The 17,097-nt window shown below is 43.4% G+C and overlaps 1 protein-coding gene across 15 annotated transcripts in view; it reads right to left on the bottom strand.

The window, feature by feature from the left end:
- DOCK7 (dedicator of cytokinesis 7) overlaps positions 1-17,097 on the bottom strand; it is a 117,270-nt gene that overhangs the window by 13,564 nt on the left and 86,609 nt on the right. For 4 of the 15 annotated variants that reach the window (XM_083621218.1, XM_083621212.1, XM_083621219.1 and 1 more), the window contains 15 exons: positions 15,950-16,119; positions 14,559-14,713; positions 13,451-13,633; positions 12,378-12,513; positions 10,976-11,072; positions 10,256-10,273; positions 7,445-7,541; positions 7,085-7,219; positions 6,669-6,821; positions 5,827-5,985; positions 4,961-5,061; positions 4,678-4,870; positions 3,931-4,074; positions 2,634-2,765; positions 856-870 (listed from right to left, as the gene is read on the bottom strand). In XM_083621218.1, coding sequence (XP_083477344.1) covers positions 856-870; positions 2,634-2,765; positions 3,931-4,074; positions 4,678-4,870; positions 4,961-5,061; positions 5,827-5,985; positions 6,669-6,821; positions 7,085-7,219; positions 7,445-7,541; positions 10,256-10,273; positions 10,976-11,072; positions 12,378-12,513; positions 13,451-13,633; positions 14,559-14,713; positions 15,950-16,119 — 1,888 coding nt within the window. The remainder of the gene's footprint in view (positions 1-855; positions 871-2,633; positions 2,766-3,930; positions 4,075-4,677; positions 4,871-4,960; positions 5,062-5,826; positions 5,986-6,668; positions 6,822-7,084; positions 7,220-7,444; positions 7,542-10,255; positions 10,274-10,975; positions 11,073-12,377; positions 12,514-13,450; positions 13,634-14,558; positions 14,714-15,949; positions 16,120-17,097) is intronic. The other 11 variants (XM_083621221.1, XM_083621223.1, XM_083621214.1 and 8 more) reach the window with 3 other exon arrangements.

Genomic DNA, 17,097 nt, shown 5'->3' with positions numbered 1-17,097 from the left:
GCAAGGGAACTGTACAACCTCTAAGCTTGCTTCATGAAGCTTAGGAAATCTTTTCAGCAAAACAAAGGCTGAGGCAGAGTCCCTCTTTCATATAATTCTCTGTAAACCCTCCCCCAGTCCATGGGATGATGAAACTGGCATTCTTATACAAGCCAGGGCAAGGTTGGTGGATTGTATCTCCCATAAGATCTTCAAGGATTACTTTCATGGTTTGGGTCCAGACATACATCAGAATCAGCTGTATTAGGTCACTGAACTGCTGCAGAGGAATTTGAATTTTGTACATCTCAGAATCAAAACAAAGGACTCTATCTTGGCACCCAGTTGAAGCCCATGACCTAATTCTTAAGAGATTTGAGAGTTGGGGCTAAACTCAAGTTCATTTCACTCTTGCTAAGAGCTTAATGTAGCAGAAGAGTATTAATACTACAGTTATACATTAGGATATGAGTGAACATCTTTCTAACGGAAAACAGTTTTTTGCATTCAAGGTCTTTGAGCATTAGAACTTAAATCGACCCCTGTGTTGGGGGATGAAAATATGGTAGGAAGAAATGGAGTTCTGTGTCAATATTGATGAGAAATGGAATACAAAAATAACAAACTAGTGATGGTAAAAAGTGGCTCATTCACCAAAGAACCTCATTAGTGTCATAATACAAATGCATTCATGCACTACCTAAATTGTCTAAAATGACCACAACAGTTTTACTGATACTTCTTTGGTTAATTAATTCAGGTCAATAGCAGACAGCAACAGAAATACCCACAGCTAGCACATGTGGGCAAAGCATTGGCAGGAGTCATCATCAGACCAATCTATTAGTGTTCTTTACTAACTAAAACATTACCTACCTCCCAGCCAGTACTCTGTGTAATAAAAAGTAAAACAAAAAAACAAAAAACAAAAAGGTATGTCACAGGAACAAGACCAGCTCCTTTTCAAAGGCCAAAACACAACCATCAACAATAAGGTGCTATCCACTTGAAATGGCTTAGCTGCCACACGTTTAAATTAGCCTTTCGTTTCATAGCCCAGAATAAATATTAAGTATGAAGAAGCTCCATTATTGGGTACTGGAAACTGAACGTAAATGCAAATCCTCTGGCAATCGGAAATTATTATATTGCATTCACCATTCCAGCCTGAAGTTCAGCCACTGAAACCCAGGTTAGTCCTGCTGGAGGGATTCAGTTTTTGCGCTGAACAGCATGCTGTGGAACACAATTGCAGTTCCCAAGTAATGAATGGCAATGCTCATTTTGTGTCATTGTTGTTTATATCCATAAAGCAAAATGCAAACCATTCTTCATTTGTGCTTGAGCTCCAGTTAAAAATAATCATATGGCACAACCAGTTGTCCAAACAGTATCTCCCTGCTAAATTCAGGAAGTAAAAATGTAACCAAAATGGAAAATAATAGCCTCAATCTAGCAGAGCCTCTGGAGGCCCTGCACAGATGCAAATGCCCTCATTTATCAGTATATGGCCAACAGCTGGCTGCAATTTTGTGCCCAGGCACCCACTGTTCAGCTTCAAATCCTGGTTTCAAATGCTTAAGGGGGCATGCTTAACATTAGCTTTCATGTTAATTAACCATGGTTAAATTCAGCTGGCGTTAGCCTGAACTGCCTGGGAATGTGCCTTAAGTTTTGCTTAGAGTCTAATCTGATCCCAGCTGCTGTGGTGCCAACTTGCCCTTGTTTTGGCCCCCACATACCATAGAAAATTTAGCTGTTGCATTCATCAACACGGAAGAAGCAGGACCGCATTGAGTCACATGCTCTTCTCTTGGTATCCACGTGTGCTGCATGAATGTCTGTAGAGAGGGGTCCTTTGTGTCTATTGCTATACATGCGAGAACCCCGTCCCACCCCAACATTCATGCTGTAGATGCCGACAACATGGCAGGGCACAGACTGGAGTGTGTGAGATGGGAGAGAGCTGCTTGCAGCAGCCTCACTTCTTCTTCCCTTGTTGATGAACATGGGAGCTTTAATGCCTCCACTGGGCTCTTCTCTTGGCTCATGGAGCCATCTTTCAATGACACTTCCAGCCCACTTCTCCACACCCAAAAGTAGGGTCATTCATCACTACGCAGCCTCTACAATGCAGGTCATGGTTTGCACAAGCAGAGAGATGTTGCAGCAGCAAAAAAGAGATACCTGCCAAACAGGTAGCTCAAAATGCAAAAGAGTAAAATTAAATCCCCAGGCTGTCCAGCTATGTATAGCTTTGGGCTGCAATATTATACCTGCTTACTTACAGCTAAGTAACTAATGGGAGTAAACAGGATTGCAGTATGAAAACACCTTAACTACACTTTCACATGTTGTGAAGTCAGTCTCTAGCCTGGAAAACACAAGCAAGGAATGAATTTGCAGTACACTACATTAGAGTAACCTGACTTAGGTGAATGGCTCTGGAAAAATTAGGACTTATCTGATTGCTCTCTTTGCCTAGTTTTGCTGATTTTTTACACTTTGCAATATTGTCCACAAGGTCTCCATATTTTGAATGCTTTGATGACCTGGAAAACAACTGCCATTGAGGTTTCAATGTAACTTGAAGGGGAAATGACACAAATACTTTTAAGGATCTCCACACTACAAGCAAGAGCCTAAGTCATTACCTGATGAACTATTTTGGTGAATGCTTCCTGGAGTTTACCGTGAATTGTGGCAAGCTTCTTGGCATCTCTGTTAGCTTCATGAATTGGAATGAGGATTTTGTAAACCTCATTGACTGCTTCATACATGCCAGCCTACAAAACAGTGTCCATGTCAGGCGGTTTTATCGATCCATCAAAAAAACAGACATGCAACAGCCTGAGTACAATATGTTATTATAATGCTTATATTACAATAATGAAATTAAAACACTTGCTTGGGATTATTTGGTTACTGAGATGGAACAAGTAATGCATGGTATAAGTATCAGTCGTGTGTTAGACCTGTGCAAATGTACATTTTGCCAAAAGCTTGCAAGACTCCATGCATCAAAGGCCAATTTAAACTAGATGAATACTGATTTAAGACTCCCAGCTCATGTGCTGGTCCATGTGTGAAGGAAGCAGCTAACAGCTTATGTAGCAGCTGTGCTGGGATGCCAGCATGTTTGCTTCAGCCCATGGAACGAGAGCCTTTTTAAAGATTATATAAAACTGTGTTCCAATCCACAGACAGAAGCTTCCTAACACTACACGGTCAAGGCCAACCTTGATGACACAGAAATTTGAGGAACTGCGGTGCTGAACAAGGTTTCATAGCAACTTCTGAATGCACATTCCAGTTGGATCCTGATTTAGCACAGCATGTTGGAGAACCAGCTTAGCCATGATCCCAACGGCACAAAGTATGTGGGCTGGTTCACAAGCAACTTGAGTCAGTGCTGCTGCCACTTAAACGACGGAATTCAGTGCAGCTAAGCAGCTGAAATGCAAATACTGAAGCTTCTATACTTTGCATTGTGCATTTCAGTTGCACCCAGTGTTTATTTACATGCAGAACAGGGGTGGGGAACTATTTTCTGGCCTGCATTAACACCTGGAAATTCCCCATTCCAGCTGTGAGTGTGGCCAGAGGCAAAAGTGGGTGAAACAACTGATGTGATTCTCACCTGTGTATGCTAGGCTGTATTCAAACCAGAGGTTTCTATGTCCACATCCCTCCCTCTCTCTCCATTTAAACAAACAAGAGGCTTTATCGAAGCTCAAGAACACTTGAGAAGGATGCTGAGCAGAGCAGGTGAGAGGTGGGGTCCAGGGGGAGGGGCCATGACATGAGAAAGGGCGTGGCCTGGGGATAATCCAGAGGCCTGCATTTGGCCCTCAGGCCTGTGGTTCCCCACCCCAATGCAGGGCACTGATCGTATATACTATGCAACCATAAGGGAATACTGTACTAAATACATGTATTAAACTCTTCTACCATGGAGAAAGAGGCTGCAGCTTGCTCCAGCAATCCAACCAGACCTGCTTCAGTAAAATACTTTCCAGAGCATATTCCTTCTTCATCTGGCGATACGACATCATCAGAAACTGCAGATTCTTCCAGGACGTTCGAGGAGATGTTCTGAGGAAATATATAACGTTTACTTTCAGCAGTTACAGTTCCAGAGAAACTGAAAAAACAACTATTTAAAATTCATTCAAAAAAACAACTATTTAAAATTCATTCATCACCAGGTTCAGGCAATGCTCTGCTGCAAAGTCTGAAACCAAAGTAGCTTCCATTCTGCCGAAGTCCTACTCTAATGGAACATAGTAACATGTAATTAAACTTTAGTTTTTTCTTTTTGCTCTGCAGAATGTTAATTTGAAATATAGGTTTACCCACAAGGTGTTCTTTTTCGGGGGGAAAGCCACTGTACCAAAGACCTATCCTCTTTGAGAAGAAACATGAAACCAAACTACTTTAGGAATTATTGGGCAAGTAAATAAGTATGGCAAATTCCTTTGTGCATGGCCGAAATTAATAACAGAAAAAGCTTTTAGCTAATGTGCCTCCAATGTATTGTACCAGCAGCCAAAGTGGAGCAATGCAATTCTATCGCATGAATTTTTGGAAAATGTTCTTTTAATATAAACAACGCTATGTTTTCTGGGGGGCTTACATCATTGCTTTGTGGAAAGGCAAGAAGCCCAGCTGTGCAGTTTTGTAAACAAAGAGCATTACCTGAAATGTAACGCATCCTACAGGGAGATATTTCCGATCCTCAAGCATGCTCAAGTATTCAGCAACGAGTCCTGCAGAGTGGACCAAACATTGTGCAGATTCTGCGTGATTGCTTCTCTCTGAGTGTTTCCCAGCCATGTTCTGTAGCCAGGTGAGTCGTAGGTCTGGGGAATTCTGGTATCCCTTGGCAATTCTAGTTTTCAAAAACCCAGGAGAGTCACATCATTGTACGTTTACTTACTCAAATTTTCTTAAGACAGCAGAATATCCAGTAAAACTGTACCTGTACATCAAGTCCACCAGCATCTCTGGGTCTTCTTGGTGCTCCTTCATCTTAACTGTATCAGACAGGATCATATGGAGGTTGAACACAAGATCTTGGACCTGAAATGGGAGGGAAAGTCTCTGAAACAAATATTCTGTGCAAAACAAGGATTTGTTGGTTACTTCGAATTTGTCTGACAGGAATTCAATTGCGAAAATCGCTTGCCATTGTTTATTTTTAAAAAACGAATCCTGCCAGGGAGACATCATGTTCCCCTCCAGTATTTCTAATTTTGCATTCATCGCCAGTCAATATTTGTTAATTCTATGTTCGTTCATTCATTCATTCATCCAGCAAAGTTGGACTGAATTATTTGAGTGGATGAGCAGTTTCTTAGAAATGTCAAGTCAGACTTCATTTTTTGTTGTTGTTCATTTCACCATTTAATCTGTCTGGTTTAGAACCTTAACACAATTATCTATTGTTATTTTATTTTATGTGAGACATTTTTAGACCAACTTCCATCAGATTGGATTTCAGAGTGATGCAGAGCACAACACAAATACAAAATAAACCCTCACCACACAAAAAAAACCATACTAGGGATATCCAATCTGATGCCCCACAGATGTTGCTGGACTTCAACTCCCATCAGCCCCAGTCAGCACATCCATTGGTCAAGGATTATGGGACCTGAAGCCCCCCCCCCAATCTGATTACATTTTCATGTATCACTCCATGTTCACATTCAGGTTTTGCATCATCAGAAATTCCAATATGGATCAACATCCTATTGAGTCTAAAAGCAAGTAAGCTGAAAATTGTGGGTCTTAAGGAAATAAAATAACCCATACTTATCTATGTCAAGTACTATTCCTCCTAACCTGATCAGGGAACGTTGTTTCCCTTAGTTCCAGGTCCTCTTCAGCATAGGTCAAAATGGTTTTCAGAGAACGTCTCAGAAACTCCTCATTAAAATTCTGAGATGTTCCTACTAAAGATGAGAGTGACATGGTCACCTGCATTTTCACTCTGGCAAAGTTCTGAAACAAACAAACAAACAAAAAATTGTTACTGCGCCAATAACGTCAGGTGACAACACCAGCTTAATAGGCATCGCAGTCCCAAACCAAAAAGTACAGCAAACATGTTTGATTCTCCTGGAGGGGTCTGGTCAGAACTCCATCCATCCATATGATTAATTTATAGCTGAGCTGTTTAACTCCAGATTAAAGTGTTCTCCTTTAAAGATGACACAAGCCTTTTGGTCCGTGTGTGACTATTCCCATTTAAAATATATGACCCTCAAAAAATCAGTGCTCCTCACTTGTCCTCTCTTGCACCAGTTTGGATAGGCACTGCACCTCATGCTTGCAGAAACACTATACCAGGGGTGGGTATCTTCAGGCCTGAGGCCTCAGTGCGGCCCTCCAGCCCTCTCTATTTGGTCCTCTATACTTCCCCCCCCCCACTGGCCCTGCATCACCCTCTTTGTATTTTGGCTTGGATGGAATGTGTCCTTGTGTCTGGATGGAGGACAGAAAGGGATGAGCAAGTGTGTGCAAAAGCTACCCTACTGTACAAATCTAAAATTTAGATTTGTTGCTCCACCCACTTTTCCCTCTTGCCCTGCCCGCCACTGGCATACGGCCCTCAAAACACTGCCCAGAAGAAAATGTGGCCCTTTGGCTGCAAAAGGGCTTTCCCACCCCAGTGCTATACTTACATTCCCAATCTCAAAGTTCTGCCTCATGAGGAGGTACAGGGAGGCGCTGGCATGCGAGCGTATGGTGCCGATGCTGCTGCTACAGTGGCGCAGGAGTCGGAGGCATAAGTCTGCACACTGCTCCGTCTCCTCTTCAAAGAGCAGTTCTGGGAACTAGAAGGACAGCGCGAGAGACAAGCATTCAGCAGTCGTGGCTGCACCCCAAACACCAACACAATGTTAAATTAATCGCACCACAATCATTGTGGGCTCAACATGACCCAGTTGCACGCCTGCTCCCAGTAAAGGAGGCCATCATCAGCCGCAGTTTGCCGGCCACCACTGTGGAGGTCCAACACTTTCCAAATCAGAAAACAAGTTGAATACTGAAGTGAAATTCTAACTCCATGCTGCCCTCCCATCCTCAGGACACTCACCTTTGACACCAAGGCCCTCTGTGTAGCAAAGCAATGCTGCAGGTAAAGAGCGCTCTGGTTGCAAGCCATGCTGTGTAAAAGAACCTTCAGCACTCCGCCAAGAATGCTTTCCTTGGACTCGGTCACGGAGACCGTCTGTAACCAAAGACAATGGAAAAAAGAGAGGCGGGGGAGTCAACTTTAGGGCTGTTGCAGACAGAAGTCACAGCAAATGGAAGCACTGTGAACATGTGCAATGGAGAGAGAATGGCCATTTCAGAATACACTTTCTACAGGGGGTATTGCTAGTCTTGCCTACTATCCGTTCTTCAGGCATTCAGAGCACCGGGAAGGTTGTAAAATGGCTTTTATCATCTTTACCTGGACTACTATCTCCAAAGTATCCAAAATGATCAGATTTGCTTCCGTTGCCAAGTTGCCATCGATAAGAGCCTCGTGTTCTATCTCAGCCCGTGATCTAAAAAAGCATTAAAAATAAATTTTCTTTGGAGAAACGAGGAAAAGAAACTTTTTGTTGTAGCTGGAGAAATAAGATTGCTTATCAGATAATCACCATGCTCTAGCAGAACACTTGAGCAGCAGGAACCACCAAAAACAGGCTCAATACAAAAGCAGGGATGGCGAACCTCTGGCCCTCCAGATGTTATCAGACCAGCTCCTATCAGGGCCCAGGTAGTATGGCCAATGGTCAAGGGCCTCTGCCTGTGATCCTAGAGATCCACAGCCAATCAAAGCAGATATTACTGGGCTGGATGGACCAATGGCTTACATGATATAAGAACTTTAAGATGAAATAAAGCTAATAATGCTTGCAACAAAATGAGGAGCAGAGTAATAAAAGATAAAGAGAAAAAGGAAATCACATTAGCATGTTAGTGATAGGCTTGGGAGTACAGTGAGAGAAAAACAGCAGTGGGGGACCCATGGCACTCCCAATGTTGTTGGACTACAACTCCCATCATCCCGAACTGTTGGCCATAGTGGCTGGATCCGATGGGAGTTGGGATCCACTGACATACAAAGGACCACAGGTTCCCCATCACTTGCTTAAGGAGATGTTACTTAACAGCTGAGATTGTGTGTGTGTGTGTTTGTATTTTATAGGAATCTGATGAGAAGCTTGAAGATAAACTGAAACCACGGCACTGTTAAAAATTTTCAGTGGGATTGTTGCACTTGCTAAGTTTGTAGGAAATTATGGTCTCCCAAATCTTATCAAACCACTTCTATTCAGAAGGTTGCTTGGGTCCCTGCTGTGCTACCAGGCAAAAGCCTACTAAAACAGAGGAGACTTTCAACAGCATTTTGTGATGTGGAATGGGGCAGCTCTTCAAAGAAAAATAGCCCACTGGATGGACAAACTGAGACAAGGTCTCAGGAAGCCCTCTTCTCTCGAAAAACCAAGAGATTTTTCTTCCATGGAAAATATGTGCACTATCACTGATCTATGGCTCTTCCTGAAGTAGTTCTTTGAATCCTAACTAACACGATTTGTATATATCCTCCCTTTCATAAAGTTATGGGGTCTTTTCCTGCTAATGGTGCCCACCGTTTCCTCATGAAAGCCAAAGGATTAAAATTACAGTTTGGTAAGGGAAACTAGGGCTACACTGAAGAAAATGAGTATCTTTTTATTCATCTTTACATCAGTGAAGACAGCATGGCACTTTATGATGTGAACACATGGTGGCGCTAAGAGAATTAATTTCTGGCGAACATTACTAGGTAGTAGGTACCAGTGGAAATGTCTATGTGATGTATGAAACGTCCTGCTGATGTCCTGCTTCCCACCATATATGCTTACCAAAAGCCGGCAATGATCTGTCATAAATGGTAGCAGAACATGCTACTGTATGCACCAATCTGGAGCAGACAATATGCACTGCTAGCAACAGACCAACCAACATCATTTTTACTGGCGCGGTGGGAGGTGGGGGGCACATTGTTGGAAAAGTGGAATTTAGCCCTAATTATTCCACTTGACTTCCATTGAAGTATGTGTTGGAAGCTGGCCAGAGTGGCTGGGGCAACCCAGCCAAATGGGCAGGGAATGATAATAAACTAATAATAATAATAATAATAATTCAATTGGTCAATACTAGCTGCCTGCTAAAAATCCTAGTAGGAGCATCAAGCTCCTCCTTCCCTCTAGGGGTGTGTGCGTGTGTGCGCGCACAAGGGCAACTTCTATTGCAGTCCTTACATGAAGAGAAAGCTTCTGTAGAGCCTGGAGATGGCAGGGCTTGTACCTGGGACCTTACTACATGCAAAGCATATGCACTACCACTGAGTCACGCCTTTCCCACATTTTGCCACAATTATTTCTGAGCCAGACAGAGCCTTCGGCAGAAAAGGAGAAAGCTGTCCAGGAGCCCAAAACACAATGATGCATCAGCAGGCTGGACTGAGATCTTGCACAAGGATGAACATCTCCAGGGCTAAATCTGTTTTAAGAGCACTGCCCATACACTCACATTGTGCTAGGCAAAACTGAATTGTACAGAAGGCAGTGAATGCCCTGGTCTTGCAGGTGCTGCAAAGGCTTTGAAAAGGAGAGTGCTCTAGAATTCTTAAAAGGAGATCTACAGATCTCTGGTTTATTCCTGCCTCCAGTTTATACGCCATGTGACGTTTTTGCATTTCGGCTGGTGGACCCTTTAACCAAACACCTCCAGAACTTTTACCGGGATCAAATTAAGACTACATCAAAAAGATGTAATGTTAATTGGACTGTCAGGGAACTGCAATTTTCACACCAAAGTTCAGACGTGCCCAGCGCTATGCGGGGGGAAAGGGACATCCTGTAGCAGCATACACACACACACCCTCACACTTCACAGCCAGGTCATGTTGCAAAAAACAAAGAAACAAACAAACAAACCCACAGACCTTCTGCAAAGCACCTCAGTCAAACAAAACCTGCACGAGCCTTATTAGAAGACAAAAAGCATGCCAAGCAAAGCTGCAACCGTAAGTCCTACACCTAACCAACACCCCACCCCAACCATTTCAAACCCGAGCAGGCACTCGTACAACAAAAGGAACCACTGAAGTCACAGGCAGGCATACAAAGCTGCTGCCAAGCGCCAAAAGCCAGAATTGCAATAGCAAAAGTACAGACGCACAACAGGGGGAAAAATTAAACACAGCAGTACACCAGAGCTACAGTACCTGGCTGGTTTGTGGCTTCTAAAAGCACAGCACATGTGGGAAAAATAATCAAAGTGATGGATTAGGGTAGGAGAGGAGTCAGCTTGGAGAACTCCAGAATGCTCTAATGGAGTAAGTGACCGATGGCACACATGCAATTACACCTAGTTACTCTTGGCTGCAACTTAAAGCATCCTATAGCCGTCTTATCAGTGCATTGGTCATCTTCCCTTACAGCACAATCCTATACAAGTCTAGTCAGGAGCAAGTCCCATTGAGTTTAATGACACTTACTACCAGGGAAGTGGGTGTAGGATTGCAACCTCCTTTTCTTTGAAATAAACAACACACGTGTGTGATAGCACTATTCTTATGAGGTTAGTCCTATCTCAGTTCAGGTCCAGACCTGCTCATACTGTGAGGAGCAAGGCAGTCCCTATCTTGGCCAACTGGCCATTTCAACGTTAAAATGTTTGGGTACCAGGCAGAGGGCCTTCTCGGTAGTGGCGCCAGCCCTGTAGAACGTCCTCCCACCAGATGTCAAAGAGGAAAATAACTACCAAACTTTTAGAAGACATCTGAAGGCAGCCCTGTTTAGGGAAGCTTTTAATGTTTAATAGGTTATTGTATTTTAGTGTTCTGTTGGAAGCCGCCCAGAGTGGCTGGGGAAACCCAGCCAGATGGGCGGGGTATAAATAATAAATTATTATTATATTATTATTTTGGGTAAGGTAGCATTACTTGTCAAGTTTTTCCGTGTTCTGCCGCCAGTGAGTCATATCCTTTCTCCATCTCAGGTTCTCTTGACTTCCAAAGGCACTCCCGGAAGGACTTCTTTCTGCCAAGCAAAGGTTTTAAAAAATTGCTTTTAACTTTTTTATCTTTGACTGCTGCGTTTGACAAATTAAATGAGGTATCATGACTACACCCTTCGCACACAATGAATGGTTAACCTCACATTAAATGATTATTGCACTTTAAAATTAATTATCATCAGTGTTGACTAATCCTTTCAATACAAAATGAACCAGCTTCCAAGCAAACGTGTGAGTAAATCAACACTATCTACCAAAACAGGAGAAGGAAACCTTTTTCAACTGGAGGGCCACATTCCTTCATAAACACCCTTCCCAGGGGCCACACACCAGGGGTGGACCAGGGGCCTGAGAAAAAAGGGAGCTGGACAACAGATGTAACATTTCCCTTTGTACATTAGGCTACATTTCAGTCACACGCACACAAAATGTGGAGGAGAGACACTGGTTTTACACATACACAATTCCATCCAAATACAGTGGTACCTTAGGTTACATACGCTTCAGGTTACATACGCTTCAGGTTACAGACTCCGCTAACCCAGAAATATTACCTCAGGTTAAGAACTTTGCTTTAGGATGAGAACAGAAATCGTGCTCCGGCAGCGCGGCGGCAGCAGGAGGCCCTATTAGCTAAAGTGGTGCTTCAGGTTTCAGGTTAAGAACCGACCTCCGGAACGAATTAAGTACTTAACCCGAGGTACCACTGTAGTAAAAGGAACCATCAAAATGCAAGGACACGCAAAGAAGTGCGGAGTACGGTCAGTGAGAGCCAGGGTCCTGAATGGGGCATCACCTGGAGGGAGCCTTGAGGGCCAAATGTACAGGTCTGAAGAGCCATATTTGGCCCTCGAGTCTGAGGTTCCCCACCTTTGTACTATAATATGTCATTGGCACTATCAGAATAGTTTACTATTCATAAATTCAAGGCTAGCTCAGTATCAAGGAATGTCACATCGCTGACTCCAGAGGGCGCCACTGCAGAGGGCCCAGTACAACCAATGTTTCCCCTGCTCTGTCAGAGTAAAGGACTGCTGGCATGGGGCAGCTTTCATGAAAAGCGGACTGAATCACTGCTCCTATACAGGACTCAGTTGGAGGCTGACTGCTGCTGAAGCAACATCCAAGCTCTGCCTCTTTCTGGTATTCAGCCTGAGCCTGCACAAGGCAGATTTGCTTTGCTTGGCCTGCCTTGTCACTGCAGGGGTCAATGCTTGCAGGAGGACTGCGGCCGCTCTCCCTGTCCATCACACAGAGCTGCCTTAGCACAGTGCATGAAGGGGGCCTCCCATTTCAGCCCCTTCTGTCAGGGGAAAGCGTCAACTTACCCAGCTGTCCCCTGCTTCGCCGTACCATTTCTTGCCTCGCCCCGATGCTGCCAAGTATAGCTTCTTCAAGCTTCGCTCTCATGTCTTTTGACTTCTTAAACGTCAGGCTGTTCATTCTTTCAAACACTTTCTTACCCTGAACAGTTCACAAGAAAGAGGACAGAACATGAAACAAGAGTCAGCCCTTTTTAAAAACAAAGAAAGCCCATTATAATTTAATACACAAATAAAGCAAATTATTTAGGCAGCTTCCTATATCTAACACAGAATTTGCAGTATCCACAATTTCTACTTCTAATCTTTCTTTTGGGGGAAGCTAAGACAGTTAAACTTGCTACAAAGTGGTATATATTTCTAGCATTCAGGGCTTCTTTTTCAGTCAGAACTTGCTGGAACTCAGTTCCGGCACTTCTTAGGTGGGACGCCACTGTCATTCTAAAAGAATGAGGGAAGCATTCATGGTAAGTTCCGGCACCTCGTTTTCCTAGAAAAATAGCACTGGTAGTGTTGAATCATCCTATGTTTGCTTTCTTGCCTATCCTTGGCTAACTAGAGAATTGTGAATCATGGAGAAATTTGAATCAATCAGTTGTTCCTTCAGCAAAGCAGAGAAAGACCCTTCCAAACAAACAGGAAGGAGATGGTACTAACTCAACGGCTCTCAATAATGTTCAGTGGGTACAATCCCAAGCAAGGATTGTATACTGAGCAAAGCAGGGCTCCAGAAGCTCGAAAACAGGAATTTAGTTTCCCTTTCTGATGGGAATTTGGTTTGGTGGAGACTTAAAGGGCGAGAAACACGAAGGAAACATTATTAGAAGATCCACTTTTAACTGAGTAATGGTTGTGTGGTTCTGAATTCAGCGGCAACCATTTTGTGTGAGGGTGCTGTTCCTGACCCCTGCGTATGCTGACAGAGCATGAATAAGCCAAACTCGCCCTGCCCCATGTTCCGGCCACTTCTAGGCTGGCAGCGATGAGCATGTGCATGATCGCCCATCAATCAGGCACATGTAAACTGCTTTCACTTCTCTGAAAAACGTGTGAGCGTAATTGTCTTGCAGTTACTTTACCTTGTATTCGAAGCAAGAAACACAGAGGTAGAGCAAATCCAGTAAACGGTTAAGCTGCAGCACAGAAAGGTCCGTGAACCATTTTTGTAGGACACTTTCATCAGCGTTCTTCAGGACCCACAAGAGGCAGATCAGAAGGTTCCGACTTGACTCGGCTGAAAATGTTGAATGTTGCCTATTTGTCTGAAGACAGAGGAAGAACCAGTTAGAATCAGGACCACTTCTTCTGCTTGGAATATTACTCAACCAGCTACTCTTCTGTTCTTCTGGAAGGAGTCTGGTTGAATTTATTTTAATTATTAATTAGTAGTAGTAGTAATCTGTTTTATTGTGCATTAAATATTCTATGGGGCAGCCAAGTTATATAAATAAGAAAATTATTGTAATTATTACACTGGTTTTAAGTACTGACATAGCCATGAAGTGGATCACTGTGAACTATATAAAACGTCAATTCTTTCCTTCTATCCTTCTATCATCTATCTATCTATCTATCTATCTATCTATCTATCTATCTATCATCTATCTATCATCTGCTTTCTTGAGAAATATATTTTAAAATGGAATAGAAATCCATTTAAAATTAATTAATTAAATAATTTAGTTAGTTTGCTACATTTTAACCATTGCTTCACACTGCTATCCTGAAGTGATTCGCAATAATGAAGTATAAAACACACAAGATTATTTAAAAAAACAAACAAATGTAAAATGCTAAGTCATCTAAAGGAGCACACAATATCTACACAGGATAGACATCAGTAGGCACCAAAATACTCAAACTGATTGAACAGACCTAATGCAAGTCCTCTGAATTTTAACTAAAAATGCATTCCCCCCCCCCAATGTGTTTCACAATGGAGAAGCGAGGTTTTAAATCTTGATGTGCAGCCAAAGAGTTTATTATTACACCACTATCTCCCAGGAACAGAGATAATTTTGCTGCAGCGCAATCTATCCGTCACCTCCTCCCACCCACCCTCTATGTTCCAAGTAGTGCCATCTGTTCCGTGATCAGAACTGCCACCCACTCTTGCTGCCTTGCAAACACGGGACATGTACATTTGTCTGTTCACAGGCGTTCTAGAGGAAAAACACTTCTCTGTACCGATGATGTTAGGAGAAAACTGCTGGGACGGGTGAGTTGCGGGACGGAGGTTCCTGCAATAGCCATGGCAACCGTCTGGCTTATCATGCTTCCACCCTCGCTCTCATAGTCCTCCACTGCTGTGCAGCTTGGCCGTCCGCGCTGGTTGTGGTTTTCTGTAGAGAAACAAGCCAGTCCCAATGAAGCCCCACTGCAACAAGGCTATCCCACTCCGCTACCACCCTCCCCAATTTGTCCCTTAAGTATTGTTTAACTTGCAGGCTAAGGAGTAATAACGCCTTTTACACTGTACTGCAAGCGAGCAAGTAAAGCTATGTTCAAGGTACACTCATAAATTATCTGGATGTAAGTGTAGCATTGCCTCTTTCCCTGGGTTCACGATACCAACCCTGCAAACAGTTTGCCAGTAGAAACATATGAACCTGCCTCATTCTATGCAGTCCAGCACTGTAGGTTTGTTGTCAGTAGTTGGTATCGTCAGGCAGCTGCCAAGGCTCACATTCTAGCTGGTGCCCCACTGTGACCCCTAGAGATCCCCAGTTCTCCTCCTCTTCCTCGTTGCTGTTGCCTGTTCCCCTGGCCTCCTCAGGCATGCCAACAGTAACAAGAACAAGGAGAAGGAAAAGTATACTCCTGGGCTATGGTACAAACTGGGCCCAGAGATCTAAGGTAAATGGACAGGGAATGGACACAGTGGCAGGAAAGTGGACTTCTTGCTCAAGGGCCTTTCAAAATCTGGGACCAACACTGATTCCAAACAGACAATTTATAAGGTTAGATGTGCTTAGCTTAAACAGCAGAACTGTATCTTGTACTCTCAGCCTGTTAAAATACTGGTGTACAGACAAACCCAACATTTCAGTCAGTGAGCCCAATCAATTACCATCTTGTGTGAGGCCCACTATCCACTAAATATCTTTTTCAGCAAGGCTTGGAGGGGATCTGATTAATTGGCCCAGATCTGACTGCATCTGCCATTAAAGCTCAATTGCTGTGGGTTTTATTTTTGTTGTGCTTTATTATTGATGTGACTGTATTCCAACTTGACATTACATTTTGATGAAAAAGGGTATATGTGTTAGAAACCTTTTAAATAAAATAAATAAGAACTCAACATGAGATAGCAACAAGTCAGTGGAGAAGACATTGGCACACATCCTGCTCTGTTTAGCTTTGGGACTACGTGCAAAATTTGATCGCTGATGAAAACTCCTGAAGATTTAAGGACTCATTTCCTGGATGTCACTTAGGAATCCCTTGGTTTGTTTGTTTGTTTGTTTTAAGTTACTTGTTCAAGTGAAAGACAGCACTCAGGCAGCAGCACAACATGTCTGGCAGTTAATCTGCCATTTTTCTTAATGCAAAAGGGGGGGGGAAAGCATATGAAATACCTGTGAAATCATACAGCTGGGGCACACTCTCCATGATCACACCAATCAGAGGCAGGTACAGTGTAGCCACCCGGGCCTTTACCTGTGGGTCAGAGTACCGTGGGTCGGAGTCATGGCTGGACAGCAAGTTGTGTACCATGTTGATGACTTTCTTATGCAATCCAAACAAACTGTTAAGATACGAGTAGGGTTGGAAGGATTAGTTAATAGTTTTAGAGCAGATAAGACTTGGTAAACACACACCTACACCAACACGCTTACTGATACTGCATTTGTCTGTGCGTGCAGTGTGTCTTACAGTTGCACACCTGTATTAAAAGATGTCAGCGTTTTGTCACCTGCAGTAAAGTGGTAAATGAATCATGGTCATGGAGATGGCAATTTCACGGCCCCTGGTTTAACCACTGAAACAGGATTTGTTGATATGCAAACCCTTTAACATTAGCCAATTGGCCCTCAAACATGTATTTAGCTCCCACCACCTTTGCAGCAGCTAAAGGTGTGAACCAGTTTTACAGATGCTTCTCACCTGTCTCCACACAGATCAATGGAGCAAATGCTTTTCAGTCAACCGGCATAGTGAAAGTAATGGGTCAATAAGCAGAAGGATGACCGATGGTGGTTCCCCCAAAGCCCAGTCAATGGGAGCAGGGGCTGCTTATAGATGCCCCTACTGTTCCTTTTTCTCCTGCCGGCTATATACTTGGTTGCTATGGCTCCCTTAACACTTCCTGCCTCTTTGCTCCATTTTGTAAATTTCTTATCAGACTTCTGCATCTTTGCCTTAGTTGCTGCATCCAGAGTCCCTGGTGGCCACCACAACTTGTGATGATCCAGAAGTGTGGCTTGCAACCTAAATGTCCATGTGCTGGAGACTACACACATGCAAAGAGGTGCTTTTATTTACAAGGCACTACAACAGGCTGCCTGGGGAATCGGAAACCACGTTAAAAACACAGACCTCCTATTTGCCAGATGGGGTTATCTATGACATAAATGTAAGCCAATTACAGAGTTGCAAATCTGCCTGCAGATTTGAGGGCAGGGACCACACACCCCTGTGTAGCTGGGGTTAACGGAAATGGTTGGATTTTTAATAACCTGCATGAACACAATTAGTTTCAAAGTGGAAATTAGTGTCCAGGTCT

The sequence above is a fragment of the Podarcis filfolensis genome, assembly GCF_964270895.1.
Source record: "Podarcis filfolensis genome assembly, chromosome: 6".
NCBI classification, from domain to species: Eukaryota; Metazoa; Chordata; class Lepidosauria; order Squamata; family Lacertidae; genus Podarcis; species Podarcis filfolensis.
This window is presented reverse-complemented; position numbering and strand designations above follow the sequence as displayed.